Source organism: Phocoena sinus, chromosome 5 (assembly GCF_008692025.1).
Source record: "Phocoena sinus isolate mPhoSin1 chromosome 5, mPhoSin1.pri, whole genome shotgun sequence".
In the NCBI taxonomy this organism is placed as follows: Eukaryota; Metazoa; Chordata; class Mammalia; order Artiodactyla; family Phocoenidae; genus Phocoena; species Phocoena sinus.
In genome coordinates this window covers 38,303,417-38,329,913 of record NC_045767.1, presented here as the reverse complement: position 1 = coordinate 38,329,913, position 26,497 = coordinate 38,303,417, and the positions used below count along the sequence as shown (strand labels likewise).

The 26,497-nt window shown below is 49.2% G+C and overlaps 1 protein-coding gene across 1 annotated transcript in view; it reads left to right on the top strand.

The window, feature by feature from the left end:
• SLC2A9 (solute carrier family 2 member 9) overlaps positions 1–26,497 on the top strand; it is a 176,017-nt gene that overhangs the window by 54,979 nt on the left and 94,541 nt on the right. Inside the window, 1 exon segment of the mRNA XM_032631748.1 lies at positions 18,637–18,769. Within this exon segment, the coding sequence (XP_032487639.1) occupies positions 18,637–18,769 (133 nt within the window).

Sequence of the window (26,497 nt, the reverse complement as noted above, 5' to 3'; positions counted from 1 at the left end):
AAACAGCCCAACACCACTTTCACCTGGTGAGAATCTTCTTTGTTTCTCCAGTGACTTAGAAATCACATCTTTTCCCTTTGAAATGAAGAATCTCATTTGGGGCACGCCTCAGATGTTCTCTATAGCCGGAGAAAACATGCTGGTGGGTCGGGAGCAGCCACACGATGAATCTCCTTTGATGGAAAATAGGAAAAAAACAAAAAAATTAGAGGGGCTTCCCTGGTGGCGCAGTGGTTTGGAGTCCGCCTGCCGATGTGGGGGACATGGATTCATGCCCTGGTCTGGGAAGATCACACATGCCACGGAGCGGCTGGGCCCGTAAGCCATGGCCGCTGAGCCTGCGCGTCCGGAGCCTGTGCTCCGCAACGGGAGAGGCCACAACAGTGAGAGGCCCGCATACCGCAAAAAAAAAAAAAAAATTAGAGACTGTCCCCTCCGCATCCTTGCTGCCACTTCAGAGGTCCTCACAGGGTGATGTCCAATCTCCTTCAGACAACCTTCCGAGCTCTGAATTTTCTCTTTTAGATAATTCAGCCTTTCTAATGGGGCAGTGTGAGTCCTGTTAGCTCCCTGTGTCGGCTATAATTGAGTCTTCCTCTCCAAGAGTAGGAAAAAGAATTCTGTTCTGTGTGGGAAGGGCTCTGGCATCTATCAAGTGTTAGAGCTCATGTCTGAAAATTGCAATTTTTAAGGTTGATTTAGTGACCACTTCCAGCTGTAGTCAGAGGACTGCTGTGCAGATATCCTTCAAGTGTGATCTGTGCCCCCCACCGATTCCTGCTGAATCTGAAACTCTGGGGGTGCGACTTAGCAATCTGTGTCTTAAGAGGCTCCCCCACCGGGGAATCTGATGCCTACTCAGTTTTGAGAACTCCAGGGAGAGTGTTTCAGAGCAAGGACCCTGGGACCAATGCCTGGGTTAGGATCCTGGCTCTACTACCTACTAGCTATGTGGCTTTAGACACAGCTAACCTCTGTGCATCTTTGTTAGTAAAATGGCAATAAGTGTGCACAGCTCACTGAGTTCTTGTGAGAATTAGATGCAACGATACACTTACAGTTCTTAGGACTCATTCCCTCAATATTAGCTCCATTTGGCTTCACTCCATATAAGGCATATGCTGGACCCCTCACCGCCTCACCTCTTTCCTGTGAACCGTCAAAGTTAGCTGTTCCCACCTCAGTCTTCCTCAAATGACAATCCTCTCTGAAGAGACTTGCTTTGCTCTGCTACAGAGTCAAGTGCTCATCCACGTGATGATCTTTCCCAATCACAGAGGTCAGAGGTCTCAGTTCTTTGTATCATCACAGATCTGACAGTGGGGTCCGTGACACTGAGACGCTCCCTAGGTGTGGAGGGAATGCACAAAGTTTCCTTGACCTTGGAATGATGAAGAAAACCCCAATTCCTGAATTTTCTAATGTTTTTTTGCTCCTGAGAGCACAAGCAAAGCCCTGTGCTCATCAGCTGTGATGTGCGTGGGCAGGCATAAGGCCACCGAGTGCTGTGCTGTGGCTCTGGGCTGTCCCCTCTCCTGACCTCAAGCTCCTCATTCCTAAAAGGAGGGGCCTACATGAAAGTCGCTCCAAGGCTCCTGTCTGCTCTAGCTGCTGTGTGATGGCTGATGCCGTGGGTGGCGCGTGCCCCTGGGCTGGGGGCGCTTCAGCTCGGCCTGTATCTCAGTTTGCAGGCAAGGAAGGTTGAAGGGATACAAAGGTACATTTAATTGATCTTGAAGTCATGCCATCAGGAATTTTAAAGACAGTCTCTGAAGCTTGCCTGAGACAGCTTCAGGGGAAAACGGTTAGCCCAGCTGCCCTCTGAGTAGGCGGCTTGGCGTGGGTGTTGGAAAGAGAGAGTTTCCTGAGCCCCAAGAAGGAAGAGATGGGTGGCTCTGGAGGTTTGCTTGGTCCTAAGTGTGCTGCCCTGTGACTCACATGGCCCCAGCAGCCAGACTTGTATGCCTCAGAGGGAAACCTTGAAGGCAGAACAGTTCAGCAAATGTCAGGCAGAGAGCAGGGTCATTGCATCCTCAGACCTGGGCCCTGAGCTCCAAAAGTTCACATTTGCTGTGGGCCTCTTCCACGTGTTAACTCATGGAATCCATGCAACCACCCTATGGATTAGGTACCGTCGCTATCATCCCCATTTCACAGATGAGGACACTGAGGCAGAGAGAGATTTACAAATGTGCTCAAGGTCACACAGGTAGCGAGCTGCAAAGCTGGGATTTGAATGCAGGGTGCTAGAATCCCTGCTGTTTTGGCCTTGGCCTTTCTCGGGCAGAACCCAGCTCAATAGAAGTGCTTATAACAAAATGCTCCCTGCCCACAGCCAGGTCTTATTGTCTGTGGTCCAGTATAACACGTTCTCTTCACACAAATGCTTCTGAACAGCAAAGGTACACCCTTATCACTTCCAGAAGTTTGGCCATTTTATCATCATCCCCGTCTCATGAGGCTCTTGGAAAGACAAGATGGATCTGAAATGCCTTGTGATCTACATATTGCAGGACAGGTGTCCAAAGAGATTACATCACGTGCAGCCTCCAGCGCTCTTTGTGCAATGGCTCATTCTGCCTGGGGGCACTGTCATCATTAGACCCATTTCTCAGATGAGGAGAGCAAGTCTCAGGGATATTCAGTGCCTGATTCCGGGCTGCATGGCTGCAGAGGAGGACGGTACCCTCAGCCCCTGGCCACCCGGCCCAGCCCCATCCAGTGCACTCTGTAGCGGCCACTCTCTCTTGGAAATAAGTCCTGAGCCATCTCACGCAGGCCCCTCACCACCCTGGCATGGGGGGAACCTTACAGGTAAGATCTGAAGTGACGCCAGGAGGCTGAGCCTCCAAGATGGCAGCTCAATCCCATCCTGATCTTTGATTTGCCCGACTGTCTAGTGCAAATCACTCAGTGCCTCTGAGCCCCGGTCCCCCCATTTGGAGACCAGGGGGGCAGGGATGATCCTTCATTCACACAGCAAAGGAGGAGATGAAAGGGTGGAGCAGGAGACCTAGAATTTGCAAGCAGTGGGCTTCATCCACATCATCTCACTTAAATTTCATCTCAACCTGGGAAATAGGTTCTGTCATCATCCCATTTTACAGGTTGGAAAATGGAGACTCAGGGGAAACCTTGCCCAGAGCTATCTGGCCGGCGATCTTGGACATGATTTAAACTTGGGGAGGCATTACGAATGTTTTATCATATGTGAGACCCTCAGGCACACTGCTCAGTCCTTCCCTTCATCTCTGTGAGGACAGGCGTGTCCAATTCACCTGTCATCCTTGGGGCATGTACCCTTTACCCAGAAGACTCGCAGAAGATGTTATTGAATAAATGGGTGAAAGCTCCACCCCCGTTTCTGAAGGAGCTGTCCTGTTTCAGGAGCCGTGCTGAGCTCTTCGCTGGCACTGTCTGATGTGATCCCCACAACACACAACAATCCTCTAGGACCTGACTTCTATTATTATACCCGTTTTGCACATGAGCAAACCGAGTCCCACAGGAAGTTGGACAACTTGCCCATGGCCACACACTAGCCAGGGAGTCTGGCCCAGACCCTTGCTCATATCGCCCTGTACGTCTGTAACCAAAGCAGTGCAGCCCAGGACTCTCACTTGACAGGGAGCTACTGCCCAAGACCCGAGCACAAAGTCTGGGGCACTCCGTGGCGCTTCGCCCAGATCCAGACTGTGGTCGGGTGCCCTCTAGTGTCTGCAGCCTGCAGGAGCCCAGGCCCCCATTTGGACTTTGTCTATTGGTGATGTATTCATTCATTCAACAAACATTTATTGAGCACCTACTGTGTGCCTGGCACTGTTCTAGGCTCTATCCAGCAGTGAACAAAACAGACAAGGACCTCTGACCTCATGAACCTTGCATTTTGGTGGAGGACATAGATCAGAGGCAGATACATATTTGAAGTCAGTCAGCAATGAATGCTGTGAAGCAGAACAAAGCAGGAAGGAGGGAGAGGGTGGCGAGGGAGGCTATTTTAGACAGGTTCTAGGCAGGCAGGGTCAGGGGGAGAGGCCTCTGGGGCTGAGATGCATGTGAAGCATGGGATTGCTGGGGGAAGAGTCCTAGCGCTTTCCCAGAGATGCCTCTCCGGTAACCCTCACCCAGCCTGGCTTCTTCCCACCCCCTGCTGGTCCTGTCCATCTCCCACCAAGTCTCCAACTGATGCAGCGCCTCTCCCTCCCCCACCACTGCCCCTAAATTCAGGCCCTCCTCACTTCTCCTCTGGACCACTCCAGGAGACTTGCATCTGTAATTTCTACCTCAGTAGCCATATAATTCTGACTAACTCAAATCAACCAGCATTTACTGAGGAGACACAATGCACCAGACCTCACAGAGATGAGACAGGCAAAGTCCCTGCCTGCAAGGAACTCGCTGCTAGAGGGGCAGATGGAAGGGACCACAGACAGTGGCGTTCCATGCAGAAAGCCCAAGGGTGGAAAGACCACCAGAGCAGCCCTAAGGCAGCAGGGGACGCCCAGGGAAGCCTTTCTGGAGAGGGTGGTATCCACCTTAAGGATAAGGGGACAATTAAGTAGCCAGGTGGTAGAAGGGAGACACCATTCCAGGTAGAGCAAATGGCCAGTGGAAAAACAAAAATAAAAATAAGAAGATTGAGAGAGAGCTAGGCACATTTGGAAGCAGAGTGGCTCAATAAGAGTGCCACAGATTGAATGAATGACAGCATGAATGAGTTAAGGCAGTGAGATATTAGCATTGCTTTAAAAATCCAGCCCCGGGCTTCCCTGGTGGCGCAGTGGTTGAGAGTCCGCCTGCCGATGCAGGGGACACGGGTTCGTGCCCCGGTCCGGGAAGATCCCACATGCCGCGGAGCGGCTGGGCCCGTGAGCCATGGCCGCTGAGCCTGCGCGTCCGGAGCCTGTCCTCCGCAGCGGGAGAGGCCACAACAGTGAGAGGCCCGCGTAACGCATAAAAAAAAAAAAAAAAAAAAAAAAAAAAAAAAAAAATCCAGCCCCATATCCTTGGTGTGCAGAGAATGGAGGGTACTCAGAGGCAGAGGGGATGGGAGCATGCACATAGGTGCAGCCTAGCTTCTTACAGGTGAGGAAGCAGCACCCGAGGGGGAGGGGTGCCATGCTTGTTCATTGGTGGGTTCAGCAAAGAGCCGCCAGGGGTGTCCGTGTCCAGGGAAGGGGCACCAGATAGCTGACAGAGACTCCAAGGGGGACAGAGCACCCAAGGAGGAGGGACAGTGGCTGATGAAATTAGATGGGAGCCCCGGATTGTGGGTAAGCTGGCCTTTAACTCTTAGACTTCCCGCTCGTGTCTGAAAGGTGAGTTTCATACACTCAACCCGGACACAAAGTCACAGGCTCAGCGTAGCAGATCTAATCGCAGACACACTCTTCAATTAGGATGGGCAACTTGTGTTGGCTCAGGACCACAGCAAAGGGAAAAAAGAAGCAACATCTCTTGGCTCCCAACCACGTACCAGGCCCACGCTAGGATATCGCAGCTGTCAACCTCACAGCAACCCTGCAAAATAAGTGTTAATTACTCTTCCCATTGCGATTCCAGAGAGAACAAGTAATTTGCTTAAGACCCCAGAGCTAGTAAGTAGAAGAACCAGAACTGAACTTGGGTCTAATTCTGAAGCTGAGTGGGGCTGTGAAAGGCCCAAGGTTATGGCCCAAATTTGTGACCCAAAGTCTTGGAGCTCATTGGTAACTAGGCTGGTACCTGACCACTGGCAGTCACACCTTCCATATCCCCAGAATCCAGGTCATCCACAGGAAAGTCCAAATCATAGGCCGTCCTTGTGCTTCTGTGAGCCTCAGAACAAACCACATTTCATTTTTTTTTTTTTTTGCGGTACACGGGCCTCTCACTGTTGTGGCCTCTCCCTCTGCGGAGCACAGGCTCCAGACACGCAGGCTCAGCGGCCATGACTCACGCGCCCAGCCGCTCTGCGGCATGTGGAATCTTCCCGGACCGGGGCACGAACCTGTGTCCCCTGCATCGGCAGGCGGACTCTCAACCACTGCACCACCAGAGAAGCCCCAAACCACATTTCTTTGTCTTCCTTTCTTGAGCTCCATTTGGAGGACACTGATCTGATCACAGATGAGCCACAATGAAGATTTGTAGCAGGAGGTGACAGACGAAGCCCTGGTATGACTGGATCTGAACAATGAGACCCAGAAACCAGGATGATTCAGCTAGAACACAGGAACCTGACGAAGGGGTTCATAATGAGCTTCAAGTTCAGGCAGCATTATTTAGAAAAGAATGCTGGTTACCTAATTCCCTCGGGAAAGAGAACAGTGATCTCTATAAATGTATTGTCAGAGAAATTGGACTGCTCAGGTTAAGAGCACAGAGCTGGGTACCACACTGCCTGGAGTGGGTGTACCACTCTGCCATTTATAAGACGCATGACTATGAATGCATTACTTATCTTCTTGGTGCCTTTGTTTTCTCATCTGTCAACTGGGAATGAAGGCAGGGGTGTTGTGAGGGTGAAATCGAGTTACTCTGTATGAAGCACTCAGCAAATTCACACGTGCTCAGTGTCAGCCTGTCACTGTAGGTTGGTCTGGGGAGGCACTCTGCAGGTCAACAACCTTCAAACATTGCATGGATTTCTCTCTCTATAATGAGGAAGGGACAAAGTTGATTTCATGGAAAATTTTGCTGCAGGACTTTTAACCCCTCTCTCTACCTCTCCAGCCTCGGTTTTCTTATCTGTAAAATGGGAATAATAGCTACTGACCTTACTTTCCCATAAGATTGCTCGAGAACCAAGCAAAGCAGAAGGCACTCAAACCCTTTGAAAAGCAGAAACATGTTGTAGGAAGCAGGTAGGGAGCTGGCGTTTCTTGAAAGGTGACCCTGCGCAGGTCACTGCACTCACGTGTGGCACTTGGGACAACTTTCTGAGAGGTGAGTGTTACGCCCTGGGAAGGTAATTTCAGTATTATTTCTAAGACAGGAAAATGCGAGGGTAATCATACAGCGATGTTCTTGAGGTGTCTTTTGTTGTTGAAGTCAGAGTCAGACCATGAATATGTACAGTAAGTCCCCTACATACGAACAAGTTCCATTCCGAGAGCGTGTTCATAAGTCCAACAAAGTTAGCCTAGGGACCCAACTAACACAATTGGCTACACTGTACCAGCTGTATCACCGCTGATTTTACGCTTGCGTGCAGACATCCTGGGCTTGAAATAAAGACACTGTACTACTGTACTCGATACAATACTGTACAGGAAAGTACACAGAAGCACAACCACTTACAGAGGATGCACACAGGTGACAACGTACGCCAGACACGTGAACTAACTTACGTGATACGACATGCAAACACACGTTCGCATCTTTGAAAGTTCGCCACTTGAAGGTTCGTATGTAGGGGACTTACTGTACCTGAATCAGCGATTCTAGAACAACACGTTTGCTGCAATGACCTGAGCATCTTAGTGTCTGGATTGTACCCTGTGGGGTCAGGTTGTGTTGACTTCTGCAAGATCTGGAGTGGAGATGGTGAGAGACTGACCCATCATAAGGTGGTGTAGTGTGGGGCAGACACAGCTGGGGACATGGTCCCCACCCCAGGGCTCCGTTAGCTGCAGCCAGCAGGGTCCCCCCTCTGGAAGATGGTTGTGGGGACATCGAGGTCATGGGTTCCATGGACTTTCATTGACCGGTGCTGTGAGACCCAGCTTGTGACAAGTAACAAGCAAGGTGCATTCAACCCTTTTACAAAGCATCCCTTCGGAAGGTGACTGTTTCTCCCTCGCTGAATGGCTGATGCACGGACCTGCCCCTCACCCTGGTGGAATCCGTTTTGGTAACCGCATGAGCCACTGGAGCTGAGCTCGAGTGATCTCTGATGAGTTCTGTACAGAACTTTCTACAGAGGAGCAGGATTGGTTCAGCCTAATATCATCTGCATATAAATTCACTATTTAGCTAGCAGCTGCCGCGAGGGAAGGCGATGGGTATTGCCTCGCACTGAGAACCACGTGGTATCAGGAATAATGTCACAAAAAGAGCCCCGTGCACAGTTCAGAAGAGCCACGCTCTTATTCAACTCTGTCCCCCAATTGCTCACGTGAGCTTGCCTCAGCTACTTAACCTTTGTGGCTCTCATTTTTCTCTTCTATAGACTGCAAATTATAATCATACCTCATAGGGGACTATTATTTATGCTACTTTAGCCTTTTAATAGGATACCATGTAGGGAAGTTTTAGCTTTTATATATGTGTAGTGTGTGTGTGTGTGTGTGTGTGTGTGTGTGTGTGTGTGTGTATTTAGTACTTTAAAAGCAGGGGTGTGTGTTATTTCAGGAGTCTCTATCTTACCTGCAGCATGGCTTACCTCTGCCATTCATCTTAACACATATTCAGTCAAGAAGCATTTACTGAACACCTGCCAAGTGCCAGGCATTGGGAAGAAACATAAAAGAACATGGCAGGGGGCGGCCCTGAGAAGCTCAGTCTAGTCGGAGAGACATACCCATAAAGAAATACGTGCTATACAGGTAACAAGTGCTTTCATGGGATTCTGTAGCAGCAAGAGATGTCATCCAGAGGAGGAAATGCCAAAACTGTGAGGATACGTAGATGTTCTGTGGATAAGGGCAGGCGTTCCTGGGAGAGGAAGTAGCAGGTGCAAAGGCACAGCATCATGAAGTCAGCTTGTTAGGCTCAGGGGTGCCCTCGGGTTGGCAGGACCAGAGCAGAGGAGCAGAGGGCTCCTCTGTCTAGCCAGCGGCAAGGCTGGAATCCCGGAAGGGTGCTCATAAAACAGGGCTTTGTATTCCAGGCGAAGAGATTTGAACTTGATCGTGAGGGCAGTAGGGAACTGCTGGAAGTTGTAGACAGAGAAGTAGCTTAGAACGTCAGATTCACATTTTAGAAGGATCACTCTGAGGCTGTGAGGGGAGAGCAAAGAATGCAGAAGGATTTCGGGACAGTTAAGATGCCGTTGTCAGAATCCAGGCAAAACATTGTAAGAAACTCCCCTAAGGCAAATGCTGGCAAGGTAGAAAAGGAAGAGGTGCACAAGACAGAGATTTCAGAAACAGAGCCAATAGGATTATATGCGGATAGGCAGCAGATCGGATGGCAGTGGGAGGCCTGTGAGTTAAAGGCAGGAATGGAGGTGATGTCGGGTTTCTTAATTGAATTTCTGGACAGGTGGTGATAGCCCCAACTGTGGTCCAGGGACAGGCATGCGTGGGCTGGGAGGTGGGGGACACCATGCAGAGATTATGGAACCCAAGGGTTATCAGTGGAGCTGTCCCCTAGGCAACTGGAAATGTGAGTTAGGGGCCCCAGTAAGAGGTGTGGCCCAGATGTGGAGGTTTGGAGTCATGGCCACATACATGTGTCTTAGGTTGGGTTCCCTAGGGAAGAGACACTGAGATGGAGATTTGTGAGCAGGAAGTTGATTGGGGAGTGTTCTCAGATCAACACCTGTCAGGCAGTAAAGGAAGCAGGACTCAGCAGAGGGAGAGGGTGAGCTGCCTTCAGTCTCAACAGAGGTCTCAGCCCGCAGGGAGCTTTGGACCTGGGAGGACCCATCAGAGATGCACCACTTTTAGGCAGGGGAGGAGAGGCCTTTGTGCCTCCACATCAGCCAGCCACTGGGTGCAGTTTGCTGCTAAGGAGGCATGAGTTGCCTTGTGGAGGAAGCATCCTTCAAGGGCATGTGTGTGAGGGAGGGCGGGGACCCACCTGCTCTCCCATAGCCAACAACACTCCTGGCAGCGGGGGGATGAGCCCCTCAGTTCTGCGCCACACACCACTGTCTGCCGCAGGTGGAGGTGAGGCCCTAGGTTCTCGACTGGTTGCCGCTGGAGCCACCTGGACAGCTTGAACGACCCAGCGCCCGGGCCACACCCCCAGGCCAATTAATCTCAAATCTCCAAGTGTGGGAGACCATGGGCATCAGTAGTTCTCAAAATCCCCCAGGTGATTCCAGTGTGCAGCCAGGTCTAAGAACCACTGCCCTGGGGGAAGTGATGGAGATGAACAGAAAAGAGGGTTGGGCTCAAAACCCTGGGAAGGTGCTCAAAGAAACTGGAGAAGAACCAGGAGAGAGGTGTCCTGGAAGGTAACAGGCAGTGGATTCCAGAAAGAAGTGCTCCCCTGCAGCAAGAACCCATGTGGCACCATGCCTGAGGGAGAGGGTGACCCAGCTGCTCTAAAATATACCTGGGATTTGGCTTTAATCAGGCATTGTAAGGTGACAGACACAGAGACACTGCCTTTGAAAGAAGAGTTTATTATTCACAGTCCCCTTGTGAAGGTGCACAGCACCCCAGGCAGGGCCACGCGAGGAAGCACCAGGGTGTTTCAGGAGGCAGAAGGAGAGAGGGCGGGGCGTGGCCCAGAGCCCTTATTGTGGCTTCTGTGGGAAGGAATGGGGGAGGCAAGCTTGGGAAAGCTCAGGATGACATAGTTTGAATAATTTCAGGTGGTCCCAGGGCTACAGGGGCTGTCTCTACTTGTCTGGTACCTGGCCCTGGCTGGGGCGATTTAGGGCAGGGGGCATATTGACTTGGTGCATCAGAGTTAAATACAGGAAGTGGTTGGTGTGGGCTCTGGATTGGTTGGTTTGTATGTTAAAGGCATGCTCCCAGGCAAGTTGTTTGCTAGGAATTAGCTAGCCTGGGAGGGGGAGTCTCTCCAGGATCAGTAAGGCTCCAAGATATCAAGTCATCATAAAACACAGGAAGTAAAAAGCAAGGTTAATAACCAGCCCCGAGGGCCCTCAGCTTGGAGGTCAGAGTGGGCTGGATTTCAGCCTCAACTCACCCCCTGGGGGCACTGGGCACAACGTTCACAGTACACAGTAGCCTTGACCTTCAATTCCTTGGGGCTGCAGAGGAGATGACTCTTCAGAAGAGAGAGAAAATGAGATGCAAACTCCCAGGTCAGGGAAACTGCGGTGGGAGGGGGCTTGATCCCAGGGATGGAACTCTCCAGAATTCCTGTGAAAATGCTCACAAGGAAGGAACATCAGCTATAAACGTCCTGCCAGCCCCAGGGACCTGACCTAGTTCTTTACCTCTTCCATCCTTGTGGGGAGGGGGGTGGTCAGACGCTGGGTAGAAGCTGGGGGAGGGCGGGGGAGGAAGAAAAATGAACCTCAAACATCTACCTCCCACCCCCACCTCTTTCCACTGCAGACTCCAGCTCGATGCAAGCTTGGACTGGCAGGGGGAGGGGGGTGGAAAATTCGTCATTCAGTCAGGTTGATTTTGAAACTGTGACTCTGGGACCATCTAAGACCCCTGAGATGGGGTGGGGAAGGGCACCCTCAGTGATTACATTTTGAATGAATGTAGGAGACAAAAACCAAGGTTGTGACTCGAAGACACTATGAACTCTATGTTTTTAAACTTTGTTGCAGTTACATTTGTAAAGTATCCAGCATGGAGCTTGACACTTGGAGAGCTGGATAAATGTTAGCCTTGAGTCTAATGAATGAGATCTTAAATATGAAGACATATAAAAAAAATAGCCCATTTCATCCCCCAAATAGCCTTGTGAGGGAGATCTCCTTCCTCCCCTTCTCACCTCCAGTAGCATGGAGCTCAGCGGCCTTGAGCCTGTCCTGGCAGTGGCAGGAGTGGCCACCAGTGTCACCTTCCCGGCTCCACTTGACTGGGGGGCGATGGCACGATGTGATGTCCTTAAATTAGAACCTGACTTGGGATAAGATCAATGATTCCGACTCTACTTAAAAGTTTTTGCTATCTCATCATGGTCCAGGAGGGTTTTATGTATGGAAAGGCCTGAGGTCATCTATAGCTTGGGGGAAATAGGACCTAGAAGTCTATTTTTAAAAAGGGAGCCTTGCAGATGAAAGAGGAAGATAACTGAGTTATCGCAAGACCCACTCACCTTACCTGAGAGAGAGTGAAAATCATCTCGGCAGACAAGACTCCATTTTTCTTCCCTCCCAAATAAAATAAGCAAGTGTAAGGGCTCTGACCTCATGCTTTACTGAACACAACAGGCTCTAACTGGCACCACAGGGACTCATCTGAGAGTCCCTCTCCGTAGCACTTAGCGGTCCCATGTTAGGTGGGTCATACTGTTACCAAAAGTGGGGTCTGGCTGCTCGCCCCTCAAAAGCCAATAAAGAGGCAAGTTGGTGGAAAGGAAAGTTTGCTTTATTTCAGCTGCCGGCAACCGGGGGTTGGCGGGGGGAGGGTGGACTCCTGTCCAAAAGCTGACTCACCGCCTCCCTCCACAATCAGGGGGCAAGAGCTCTTATAGGTGGAGGGAGGGGGCTACATGCAGAAGCAGCACAGTCAGCTCTGACAGTCATCTTGAAATTGGTCACATGGTGGTCTGATCAGCGTCATCTTGACTGTTTTAGCTACAGTTCATCTTCAGTTCCAGGGCTGGTTTGTTCCCATTTCTTTGAGTCCAGTTCTTGGAATTGTGGCAATTTATGTCATGGCTACAGTCTGGTCATCATGTAGTTAACTTCTTCCACCTGGTGAGGGTTTTAGTATCTATAAGACAGCTCACAGGATATGGCTCAGAGTATTATTTATAGCCCTTGAATAGAAACTAAAGGGCCCTGACTATGCTTAATGACTAAACTATTATTATTTAGTCCTGTTGGGCTGTTTTCTTTTGTTTCTGCATTTTCTCACTTCTCTGATTAAACTTATTCTTTGGCTAAAGTTTTTCCACAGACAAAAGGCAGGTGGAGAACATAGTGCTGGGGTCAAGGACCATAGGGTCCTTCTCCATTTCAATACATGATTTTTTAAAACATGCCTTTTTGTTTGAATAGCTCCTGAGAAAGAAATGCAGGGCTTCCCTGGTGGCGCAGTGGTTGAGAGTCCGCCTGCCGATGCAGGGGACGCGGGTTCGTGCCCCGGTCCGGGAAGATCCCACATGCCGCGGAGCGGCTGGGCCCGTGAGCCATGGTTGCTGAGCCTGCGCGTCCAGAGCCTGTGCTCTGCAACGGAAGAGGCCACAACAGTGAGAGGCCCGCGTACTGCAAAAAAAAAAAAAAAAAAAAAAAAAAAAATGCAAATGGCAGGGCTCTTTGCAACAGCGACGGTATGTAAGAAGCCCCTTCCCACGCTCCTGTGTTTCTCCAGTAGGTATTTATTGAACAGCTACTATGTGCCAGGCATGCTCTCTGCCCTCAGGCAGCAAGAAGTCTAAACTGTAGTGGGAAATGCTGAGACCTCGGCTCGGTGCTAGGACCAGGTACCCAGGATCATCTTTGAGGACCGCTGGAGGCTGATGGAAGAGGTCGGATCCCCTGGGTCTGGTGGCCTCATGGTCCCTCCCTGGTCACTGAGGCACCTGTGACCAGGCTTCAAGGATCAAAACTCAGGTTCTGGGGTCTGAGACCTGGCGTTCAGTCGGGGCTCTGTGACCAGTTGGAGCCCTGATGAGTCATTTAGCCTCTGTATGCTGTGGTGACTATTTCTGTAAACTGGGCATCATCATGGGCTCCATCTCGGTGGACCGCTGTGAAGAGATAGTCTATGTGATGAACTTTTCACGGTGTTTGGTAGTAAAAACTGCTCTTTCCTGTGGAATGCTAGTGTGTGGATTCCTAGGCTGAACACTTTATACATCTATTAAATCATTTAACACCGCCCCCCAATGACCAATGTATAGACATAAGCATTATCCTCATTTTACAGATGAGAAAACTGAGGCATGAGCAGTTAGGTCACTTGCCCAAGGCCACAGAGAGTGGGAGAGAGGCAGCATTCAAATCCAGACAGCCTGCTCAGGATCTGTGCCCAGGCTGCAGGTCACTGCTCATAAGTGTTCACGATAGTTATTACGTCGTTGGCAGATCAGACGTATTCATTCATTGTTATAAATGCTTAGATAAAGCGCTTGGTGCAGCCATCCATAGAAGAAAGGCATTGTGGCCATTTGTATTATTATTTGGGTGGGTCACATGGCATAATATGGCTGAAACAGTCTACTTAAAATGATCAACGACCCACATACCCACTCGTACTTTTCTTGGTAGAAGATGGGCAATAATTACTCCTAAATACAACATCTCTCCCTATGACTGTCTAACATTTCTGGGAAACCTCTAAACACTCACTGGAAAGAGCCTCTGCTGTTGGCTAAGCTCAGTGCCTTGGGAGTAAACTGTTGCCCGAGCTCCACTCTTAACATTCCCGCTGTTCTTCCTCCCCAGTCCAGACACCATCAGCACCCCAAGCTGGGGCTCACCCACCCTGGGGTCAGTAGCATTAGTTTTTCTCCAGAGATGGAGCCCAGATCACAGCTACCAAAGTGATCACCGTTAGGAAAGATTGCATTTAAGACGCTGTGGATCACAGGCTGTACTGGGCTTCTCAGTAATACTGGGAATCCATTCAATGTACTCACAGACTGCATGATTCCAGAAATACTGAATTGTAGATTCGGGGAAATAGGGGGTGTCCATCTCAGTTCAAAGGCTCCTGGTTGTTCTCAGAGCCAGGTCCAAGTGCCATGGAATAGCAGCAAAGCCACCCATGACCCAGCCTCCACCCAAGCTCCCATGTCTCCAGCATCCCCTGGTCCTACATTTCCTCTACAGTTGTTGTTCCCAATGATCCTGGGTGGATTATGCCTCAGCACATCCTTACTTGCTGTTCCTATTCCAAGAGTACCCTTCCAGCTCCTCTCTTCCTTCCACCCACAGGCAGCTCCAAGGTTGCCACCCCTGGGAGGGGCCTCTCTAATTTGATGCTGTGGGGAAAGCTTGGGCTTGATTCCCACCTGTGCAGTTGCTGGCTGGAGGCCTCAGCACAGATATTACATTGTCTCCACATCTCTCAAGTGCAAATAGCACCAGCTGCTGGAAGGTCAAAAGACACAGTCATATGATGAGCTCACACCATGCCTGGCACATAGTAGGAGCTTAATTGGGTTGATTCCCTTGTCTTTTTCCCCTAGCTTTCTGGTTTTGCTCTTACTGAGACAGTAGCCAAACTCTAAGAGAAAACAAAATAAACACACACACACCAAAAAAGATGTAGTGAAAATTCTACTTATATGTATGTCATTTTTTTATTCCATGATCTTTTTTTAAAAATTAAGATATAACTCACATACCATAAAATTCATCATTTAAAAGTGTTTTTTAGTATATTTGCAAAGTTGTGCAACCATCACTCCTTTCTAATTCCAGAATATTTTCATTACCCTTGTTGATGAAAAATTAATCAGTCGATCTAAGAAAGAAATGGAAAATTTTATTCGAGCCAAATTTGAGGATTATAACCCAGGAAGATCACCTCAGAAAGCTCCAAGAACTGTTGCACCTGTTAGAAATGCAGGCAGAGTTATATAAGTTTTTTGAGACAGAGGGGTGTACATTAAATGACGTTTTATTGACCATTTACACAATCCAGATCCAAGTGTCACCATGGCCCCTTCCAAGGTCAAGAAGGAATGTTATCTTTAAGGAGCTGTCTTGTTGATGCAAGGAGACTGTTCCTCTTTATGGCTGAGCGGGTATTGCTGCTGATGGGGGAGGTTTGGTGGATGCATAATGCAGATACACAGTGCACAATAGAGGGCAGAGGAGCCAAAGGGCAGGGACAGTTTTTTAGTTAAATTTTTTCTTGTCTTGCCATAAAATATGAATTTTTTTTCACACCCCGAAAGGTAACCCTCAGCATTCCCTCTCCGCTCCCAGCCCCTCAGGGCCACTTGCCTGATATGCAGCAAAGCCAGTGTACCGCACCGGGTTGTAGTGAAGGAGAGTACAGCATTTATTGCAGGGCACCAAGCAAGGACAACCGGCACTTCCTGCTCAAAAGACCCGAACTCCCAGATGGCTTTCAGGGAAGGGTTTTCAAAGACATTGTGAGGGAGGGGGTCGCAGGCTGCCCGATCAGCTTGTATTCAATTCTCTGATTGGCTGATGGTGAGGCAACAGGATGATGGTTCAGGAATCTAGATGTCGGTCTTCTGGCGCCAACCAGCCTGGGGGTCTATAAGTTGATGGTCACTCTGGGGTCTGCCTGCTGATGGTCAGCAGTTTCCATCTAGTGGTGAAACCGTGTACCTCAGATTGGGACTTGAACCCACGGTCTTTTAATTGAGATCACGCACCTGGTCTCAGGACTTAATGAAGCTCAGGTTCTTGATGTTTCGTTGCACACAGAATTCAGTGAGAGACAAAGTGATCTATAAGAAGTGGATTTATTTAGAGAGAAGCACACTCCACAGACAGAATGTGGGCCATCTCAGAAGGCGAGAAGCCTCAAGATATGGCTTGGTTAGTTTTTATGGACTGGGTAATTTCATAGGCTAATGAGTGGGAGGATTATTCCAACTATTTTAGGGGGAGGGGCGGGGCTTTCCAGGAACTGGGCCACCGCCCACTTTTTGGCCTTCTATGGTTGGCCTCAGAACTGTCATGGCGTCATGGGTGTGTCATTTAGCAAGCTAATGTATTACAATGAGTGTATAATGAGGCTTAAGGTACACCGGAAGTTGAATCTTCCGCCATCTTGGACCTAGTTGGTTCTAACCAGTTTTTGTCATATCCTATGGTGGCAGGAAACCACGCATCTTGTAAACAGTGGGGGTCCATGGGCAGACAAAGAAAAGCAGGAAGCTCCAGATTGACAGGAGACCATACCTTTGGGGTGATAAGTGTCCTGGAAGCAGACAAAGAAAGATGAGGCAATTCGGGAATCTCTTGTGTCCAAATGTAACCAAACCAAGCCATAATGCTCTCATTACAATAAAATTAGCCTTGCAGATAAGTACCCATCATGCACCGACACCGTGACACTTCTCATCTAAGTTAAATAAGGACAAACACCCTTCCTCCCCTTGGGAAGATGGAGCTGGGATGAAAATCAAGGAATACAACCCCCAAACTCCTCCTTCCCCAGGGAATATTCTACGCCTTCATTTGTATACCCTGGCTTGCCAAAGAAGCCCAGGACAGCAGCTCACCTGTCTGCCCCTCTCTGAGAGCGTATTGTTGCTTAAATAAATTCTCACGTTACTTTCTTAACCTCCCTGCCTTGTCTCCGAATTCTTCTGCAAGGAGACAAGAACCTTAAATTCACCGGGAACAAGGGCATCTGAACCTTCTCCCTGTGTGAAGCCTTTCTAGGTCTGGTTGTGTCTTCTTTTCTCCTTGTACTTTCTTAGGAAATGAAACATTCAAGAATTCCACAGTGAGAACTTTGGGTTTTTTTCCTCTTTCTCCCCATCAGAACTGCTGTCTATTGATGTTCTCTCCTTTCAGAGACACAATGAGAGTTTATTTGTAAACCTGGGTTTAAAAAAAAAGTCAGGAAGAATGCTGCCTTAATCAGCATAATAATATGGGCCCCCCCCCCCCCCCCCCCCCCCCCCCCCCGCGCAGCATTTAAGCTACCTAATAGGCGAATGGTGCTGCTTGAAGGGACTCAAAATGCCTCTTGAATGGTGGGTGTTGCCTGCTTGCCTTTCACAGCCGGTGGGAAGTGACAAGTTCCCCCACCTCAGGGGCGAGCTGTGCCCAAAGGCCCACCCTCACTTCCCTGGGGACGTGGAAAAGCTCCAGACGTCCTTCACTGACAGGAGCAAGATGGGTCGGATATCCTGGGCCTCGGAGGCGTCTGGGTGGTGCCACCCGCATAGTAGTAGTTTCCTCTGTGTACCTACTGGGTGCCAGGCCTCACAGTGAAAGCATCATCTGATCCCACTCTCACGCCTGCCTGAGGGGTGCCTGTGGCTGTCCCCATTCCCCAGGTGAGGAGAAGGGGATTCCAAGGGGCCGTGAGAATGTTTCCAAGGCCACACAACCAGGAAATAGCTGAGCCGCTTCAGGCCAGACTTGATGCCCCAGGGGCCTCTGAGTTGGCCAGCTTTTGGCTTCCCCGAACTGCACCTTCTTGGAGTCACCCTTCAGGTAACCGCCTGTCAGGTGGCTCTGAGGATTCACCAACCCCCTGCATGGAGATACCAAACACGTGGGCCTGGTGCTAAACTGTTCCCAGAAGGGGGACCCCTTCCAGGTCCCGAAAGTGGGCTCTTGTCTGATACTCGGAAATGAATTGTCCAAGGAGACACACGTGCTGACAAAGCAAAAGACTTTATTGGGAAGGGGTGCCCAGGCAGAGAGCAGCAGGGTAAGGGAACCCAGGAGAACTGCTCTGCCACCTGTGTTGCAGTCTCAGGGTTTAGGGCAATGGGGTTGGTTTCCGGTTGTCTCTGGCCAATCATCATCTTGCTTGTGCCCATACGAGGTCTGACTCAGGGTCCTTCCTGGCAGAGTGCGCATCTCTCAGCCAAGATGGATTCCAGCATGAGGGTTTCTGGAAGGTTGGCAGGACTTATTATGGGCTGGCATCTCCTCCCTCCTTTTGGCCCCTCCCGAATTCGCCCATTTAGTTTTAGGACCTCCTGTGTGAGACAACTCATGCAAGCGGTCATTATCATGCTTGGCCAAGGCGGGCGGTTTCAGTCAATGGTTCCCTAACAAAACCAGTGTCCAGTTGCTCCCCAGCCTTTGTTCCTGGGGCTCACACTGTGCAGAGGGACCCTGTGCAGACAGCAGAAGCTGCCTGGCCCAGGGGCCTAGCCCCCAAATAATGACTGAAGTCCTCATCATTCACCGGCCCCCTCTTCTCCCTTCAGGAGAGCACCTGGCCGTACCTGTTTGGGGTGATTGCCGTCCCCGTCTTGGTCCAGCTGGTGAGCCTGCCCTTTCTCCCTGAGAGCCCACGCTACCTGATCTTTGAGAAGCACGACCAGGCAGGAGCTGAGAAAGGTAGGGGCCGCTTTGTCTGGTCCGTGTGGCTCTGGCCTCTTCACAGGGGTCAGCGCTGCAGGGCATGCTGGGTGCCCTAGGACACCCTATCCCGTTTCATCTTCCCCACAGCCTGCTATGGGCGGCCCAGAGTGGGGACACAGATCAAAGTGTCAACTGAAAAAAATGCACAGCATGAGAGTTGTGAGTTAAGTTTTATTTGGGGCAAAATGAGGACTATAGCCTGGGAGACAGCATCTCAGATAGCTCTGAGAGGCCGCCCAAAGAGGTGTGGGAGTGTCAGTATATATGATTTCAGCGAAAGGGGTGCGTACAGTCAAGCACACATTTTGGCAGAAGGCTGCTGCTGGTCACGAGCACATGTCACCATTAATGATTTTAGTGCTTTTCTAGATATGAGGAGATGCAAGAAATTTCAGCTCATAAAATCTTCTCCTGAAAATATCTCTCTGAAGCCCTGTTCTACCAGTTTTTCCCAGAGCACAGAGCGCCTCATTCCTGATCCTTGCCCAGAACTCCTTTCAGGGGCTGTTGAAGGTCAGCGACTGCAGTGGCTAGTGACTTAATCCCTGTAGAACCAGATAGCAAGTGACAATTTTACGGTTAGCAGCAGGGAGCCTGGAAAAGCCAGGACAGAGTAGGATAAGGCCCAGGTCTGCTCACCTCTGCTCAGTGTCTCTCTGTGATCACCTCTCGGGTTGTCCCAACCCCAGAGATGCTGCATATTTCTTAGTGGTTTAAGTCTATCCCGGCCCTCCCTCTGCTCCTCTCGTCCTCACTGATCAGATTTCCCATCTTAACATTCACATGCAAGGAAAGGGAACATACAAGCACAGAATGAGCCCTCGCATCACACCAGCGTGGGGCCTCTGCAACAAGACCCACTGGACCATTCCCATTAGCCCTGCAAGGGAACAGAAATATACCCATTTTACAGGAGGGAAGCATGAGGCCCACGTGGGGCTTGGCAGTCATCTTGTGTAGCTTTCTGGGCCAGATTCAAAGTAGAGCTTTCAGAATCAGAGATATTTCTACAGCCCGGAAAAGGCAAAATCATTTTGCCTGGAGACAGACAATGTAGAATGAACAATAGCATACCCATTCTTTTAGTTTTATAAAACAAGACTTGGTCGGCAGCTCCGAGGTTCAGCATGAGGGCTGGGAATAACTAGTGCTGCCTTCACATCCCAGCTCTGCAGTCTGACCTTGACCAATTCTGTTCACCGTTCTGATTCTCAGAATCCTCATCTGTAAAAAGGAAATGATATAAGCCTCCCCCATGGGCTTGTTGTAAGGATTAAATTAGATGATATCTATATCTATATGGTCCACAGTATTACCTGCTGTCATTATTACTGAGGACTCTGTCCAGGTTCTTATTATCCATATCCTGTCCTCTAATCTAAATTTCCCAAATGTCCACATCCAAGAAAAAACTGAGAATTATATGTAGTCCTGAGCTCACTATAATTTGTGCCACATCTTTTAAAATCCGAACAACCTAAGTATGTTCTGAATTGACGTGTCATAATGAAATATTAATAATTGCCTATGTCTGTCCAGCAGTTTGTAGTTCAGATCTGTTTCCTCATTTACGACATTTCTATAACATGAAATCAGAGAACATTATCATTACTTAGGAACAGAGGCTTACAGGGGTGAAATGATTTGTCCAGGGCTGTGGTTATATGGTTTCTGGTTTCTAGAGGCCTTTAAAATTTGATGGAAAGGACAGATCTTTCTTCGGTAGACGCCCAAATACACAAAATTTGTGGAGCATGGTGGTGGGGATGGGACTTGAGCCCCCTCCCCCAGAAGCCCACAGGGGACCCTGGTTAAAGCTCCTCCCCCATCTCATAGCCAGTAAGTGACAAAAGAAGGACTGGAACCCAGGGGTGATTTCCCTCCCACCACCCTCACGCACAGAGGGACACAAGTGGGTAGTGGTCTACGGGGCTTCCCATGGGGCCCTTGGGAAGGCAACCTATCCAAAAGTCAGGCTTCAGGGAAGAAGGCTGATGGTCAGATGGTTGGAGGCTCTGGAGTAAAATGAAGGCAGCTGAGAAGGAGCCAATGGGATCTGATTTCCAAAAGCAACTAGGTTATAGGTTGTTAGAAGACAGCAATTCCTCCAGCTTGATCTCCTGGCATGTGAGGATGCCCATCTGGCTCCACTGGGGAGGAAATCCTGGGAAACGTTCCAATTAAGTACAGTCAGAACGGGCAGTGCATACAAATGCCAGACAGCACAGAAGGCTTAAAAGATTTATTTCATAGCACAACAGGGAGTGAGAGAGAAGGCCAGTTGTAAAAAATGATAAATATTACATGTACGCTTTATAAAAAGAACAAAGATGTTGGCCTTAGGTTGAAGTAGAACATTGAAACCTGCATCTATACTAATAAAAGTGCTAAGTTCACTCCAGGCATTCAGCAAACAATGGATATTTACTGTGCTGGGTGCTCTGCCAGGTGGTGGGGAGAGGAGAGTATAAGGTGGTCTTCCAGCCTTCCAGGAGGTGAAGGGGGCATCTAGTTACGGGAGGCAGACACACTCCTCAATGCTCATCTGCATTGAGAACATTTCATTCTAAGCACTTCACATTTGTTAGATTGTTAAACCCTCACAACAACCATGGAAAGTAGATCGCATTATTACTTCCGTTTTAAGACAAAACAAAACTGAGGACAAGATAACTTAACCAAAGACACAAAGCTAGCAAATGGCAGTGCTGGGATTTGAACTCTGAAAGTCTTGCTGTGGAACCTATGAGCGTAAATAAAACACACTCTATTACCTGCCACCTTGTTTGGCACCATGGGAGATACACCTTGCCCAGTCTGTTGGTAATTTGGTAGAAAGGACCCTGTAGCAGTGAGCTATTACCATAATAATGCTGCGTAACAAACCACCTCGGAACTCACTGGCTGAAGACAATGGCAGTTACTCTGTTAATCTTGATAGGGCTTGCCCTTGCAACTCTTCTTGTCTCAGCAGAAGCTCTCTCACATATCTGGTGGTCAGCCAGCTGATCCAGGATGGCTCAGCTCTGTTCCATGTACCTCATCCTCCAGCAGGCTAGCTCAGGCATATTCTCACAGCAAGCACAGAGGTCCCAGAGAGGAAGCGAAAAGCACAAGCAGTTTTTCAGGCTTTGAATCAGCTAATCAGCCCCAGGAGTTAGAATTCCCTGATGGGAATTCCCAGAATTGACCAGCCTGGGTTACTATCCAGTCTGGTGATTGGGGGATGGAGGGCTGCAAGGTTTGATTGACATCTCTAGTAGAATTATAGAGAGTACAGGAGGATGGCTTCAAGAAAAAGATACAGGCCAGAGAAAAAAGTAATATATGCTCATCACCATGAAGGAATGATACCTCTGGATGCTCCTTCCCGGTAATGCTTTGTCATCCCAGGCCCCATGGTCTGTATTTTTGTCACCAGACCCTGATCAGGCATATAGACTTGGCAGAGAGCTCAGACCTCAACCCCCAGATAAATGAAACAGCAATGCTTTTTATTGCTGTTGTTTTGTGGATGGGAGGGAGTGTGTTTCTATGGCGTTTAGAAGCCAGTTACTGGCTAGACCTGAATAGAAAAAGAAGACGGTCCGTTATTGGCTGCTATTGTTTTTTTTCTTGTTTTTTTTTTTTTTTTTTGGTACATGGGCCTCTCACTGTTGTGGCCTCTCCCATTGCGGAGCACAGGCTCCGGACGTGCAGGCTCAGTGGCCATGGCTCACGGGCCCAGCCACTCCGCGGCATGTGGGATCCTCCCGGACCAGGGCACGAACCCGTGTTCCCTGCATCGGCAGGCAGACTCCCAACCACTGCGCCAGGGAAGCCCTTGGTTTGGTTTTTTTGAGAGAAAGGTGTACATATCAGGATTAAGGTCAGCCACCTTATGATAGAAAACCCAAACGATAGTGTCTTAAACAAAATAGAAGTTTATTTCTCTCTCTCACATAAGGAAAGGTTGAAGGTAGGCAGACTAAGGCTGTTACAATTCTTCATGGTGTCAGGGACCTTGTTCCTTTCATCTCTCCATCTGCCTCGAGCCCTTCATCTCTAGATTCCCAGGTTGCCTCGTGGTCCAAAGTGGCTGCCATCATACCTGCTTTCCAGCCAAGAGGAGCAGGGTGAGAAGGAGGGATTACTTGCCCTTCTATTTTAATAAGTCTCCTTGAAGGCTCACACGCGTCTGCTAGGTCCCTTTGGTCAGAATGTGATCCCCTCTTAATTGCCAAGGAGGCTGGAAAATGTAGTCCTTTAGTGCACTGTTGTCACAGAAAGTCGGGCCCTGCTCCTAAGGAGGAGGGGAGAATGAGTAATAGCCTCTGGCCACCAGCCAGCTCTGCCACTGTCTGGAAAGAAAGCAACTCAAGTACCCATTGGCTGGGACCAGCCAGACTGAGGCATTTCGTGCGCTCCGGAGGCTAACTCACGATTCCTTCAAGGTGGCGCTGCTTAAACAGCTGTTTGATGCGTATTTAGAGATGAGGCCTCGTGAGCGCTGTTCATGAGCTGCCTGCACCTGGTGAGCCAGTAAAAGCCCCGAATTTAGTGGGAGCTGCCTTCATTTGTCATTCCTGAACACCCGTACGGTCGTCTCACCCCCACCCACAAGGACCGTCAGCCACATTCTGGCCTGCATATCATTGCATTTCCAATGCTCCCTTTGCGCCTTAGGGGATGCCATCGCGCCCCTTGTCCGTGGATGCTCTGGGCAACTGCCTCGGTGGCCCGAGCTGGATTAAGGGACTGCTCTGCAGCCCAGAGATGGCCAGAAACGTTCAGGAGGCAAGGTCACATGCCAGATGGACAGAAGTGAGCCCCAACAATGGCCCTTATGACAGACAGCTGACTTCATTCCCTTTTGTGCTAGGGGCTGAAGTACATTACCTTGGTCACAAGGAGTCTGGTTTTTATTAAGGTAAGAATAAAGTATATTCAAGTGGATTCATGCTAGAGGTGCATTGAAAATACAAGCTTTTTCCAAACCATCGCGACACCTGTCTTCAAAAAGAACAGAGATTCCTCAGGCTGGCCAGGTTGGAGGTCCAGGCCCTTGGACCTGCATGGACCCTCCATGGGGTAGCAGATCAAGAGCAGGTACAAACTAGAGGTCTCAGGTCTCTGCTCTAAAGGACTCACCATGATGTGAGTCTCCTCCACCCCCCCCAATCTCCTTCCCACTCATGGCTCAAGAGGGCTGCCGTCGTAGCTGCCTCCACCTTCTCCAAGTTCCATCTAAGGAAGAAAAGACCCAGGGGCATGACCAAACCATTGACAAGCTGTCAAGGGGAAGAGAAAACAGCCTTATTTCGGATGATAGATTGAGAACCAAATGGGAGAAGCCACAGCGAGGAAGGACTTGATTCGCCATGAGACAGGAGATGTAAGAATGGAATAGGCCACTTATGGAGGCGGGGAGTTCTCATTTCTGGAGGTGTCTGAGCACTAGGCAGGAATGGGAAGAGCCAATGGAAGTAGGCAGAAGGTCCAGCTTAATCAAGACCCTCTAGGCCCACCAATGTCCTCTAGGCCTTGGTTTCCTGATTCCTAAGAAGGGAAACATCACAACTGTCCTGCCTCTGGGTAAGGTAGACAAGTTCAAGTACAGTGGTGTTTGTGGGAGGAGGGCTTTGCAAACTGTAAAGGATTGTGCACATCAAAAGGAGATGGTTTGCTTTTGCCATGTGAATTTCTGCATGACCTTGCATTTGAAGAAAGGGATTCTATGGATAAAGTGATTTGAAATCTTTTGCTCTGGGAATGGAGAATGTGTTTAATGTTGGGGAAAAATCACCCACTCTCTAAAAAATCAATCGTCATTTATACCTGAGCTTTTCCTGTCTTTTTCCATGACATTTCCATCATGTTTACAGGGGGGGACCATCACGTGGATTTATCTGTGAGGCTGCTTTTACCCACCCCCCCCCATGTTTGTGCCTTAAACATGTTTCCTTATTATTGTTTTTATATTATCATGGATGGGCAGAAGAATAATGGCCTCCAAGTATGTCCACATCCTAATTTTCAGAACCTGTGAATGTCACCTTGCATGGCATGAGGGACTTTGCAGATGTGATTAATTTAAGGGTCTTGAGGCAGGGAAAATTATCCTGGGTTATCTGGATGAACCCAATGTAATCACAAGTCTTCTTATAAGTGAAAGAGGGAGGAGGAGAGTCAGGGTCAGAGAAGGAGCTGTGAGAACAGAAGCAGGTGTTAAGAGTCAGAGACAGGTTGAAGATACTGTGCTGCTGGCTTTGAAGGTGGAGGAAGGGGCCAGGAGCCGAGGAAATGCAGGAAGCATCTAGCAGCTGGAAAAGGCCAGGGAACAGACCATCCTCTAGAGCCCCCAGGGGGAGCAGAGCCCTGATGACACCTTGATTTTGGCCCAGTGAGACCCATTTTGGGCCTCTGACCTCAAGAACTGTCAAATAAGTTTGTACCGATTTAAGCCTAGTGGTGATTTATTTGTGATGATTTATTAGAGCAGCACAGGAAATTCAGACATCACGTTAAGCAAGGAAAATCAGTTCTGGTTGAACTATGACTTTACCTTCATTTTAAATGTAGTTTAAACATTTTTTAACTTGAATTCTCAAAATTGTTGGGCATTCTGATTTCCATTTATAACAAATAACTGAGTGAAAGGGCTGTGTGCATGAAGCTTTTTTTTTTTTTTTTTTTTTTGCGGTACGCGGGCCTCTCACTGTTGTGGCCCCTCCCGTTGCGGAGGACAGGCTCCGGACGCGCAGGCTCAGCGGCCATGGCTGACGGGCCCAGCCGCTCCGCGGCATGCGGGATGCTCCCGGACCGGGGCACGAACCCGTGTCCCCTGCATCGGCAGGCAGACTCTCAACCACTGCGCCACCAGGGAAGCCCTGCATGAAGCTTTTAAAGTTTTTTCTTTCCCACGCACCACTTTCTTGCTATAATTTATCGAGCGCTTGCTCCAAGTCCAGTACCTTGCTTTCATTGTCTCCAATATCACAAGTCTCCAGAAACTCAGAGACTGCAGATAGGAAACCCACACTCAGAAGTTGAGCCCCTTGCCTGCAGTCCCACGGCCAGTAGAGACAGAAATGAGGTTCAAACTCAGTTTGCCTCACTCCAGTCCTGAATTCACTAGAGGGCAGTATGATGCCTTTAGTGTATGTTTGAGTGTATTTCTAATTGTAAGACACAGCATGTACATAGAGACAAATAAAATAAGCAAAAAATAATTGATCCATTGGTCGCTAGGTTTAAGGGCCAGGAAAATGTGCACTGCCATATTGTGATTTTCTATATTTGAGCCAGGGTTGAACTCCAGATATGTGCTGATTGCATCAGAGAACAGTTAAGTCAGTGATTGCACATCTGTATTCGAAACTAAAAATCCTATCCCCAGGCCAACTTGATTCACTTATGTAACAAACAGTTATAAGATGATTGTAGCATGGTGAAAGCGTGCTTAGTACATAATGCTCAGTGGGGAAAAAATAGAACATAAAATAAATCCATGTGATCACAAAAGTGTGGAAAGAATAGAGGTAAGTAGGACAGGAAGGGAAGAAGGCTGGCCTGGATAGAGATTTCTGCTGTGCTCTGTGCTGGGTGGGCTCTTGATAAGGGAGGATGTGCAAGGTGAGCTGGTCCTCTTGAAGCTTCCTGCCCCCCAAATGCATCCACCAAAACCCAAGCCAAGTACCCAGGTGGTCACCCAAGGTACCAAGG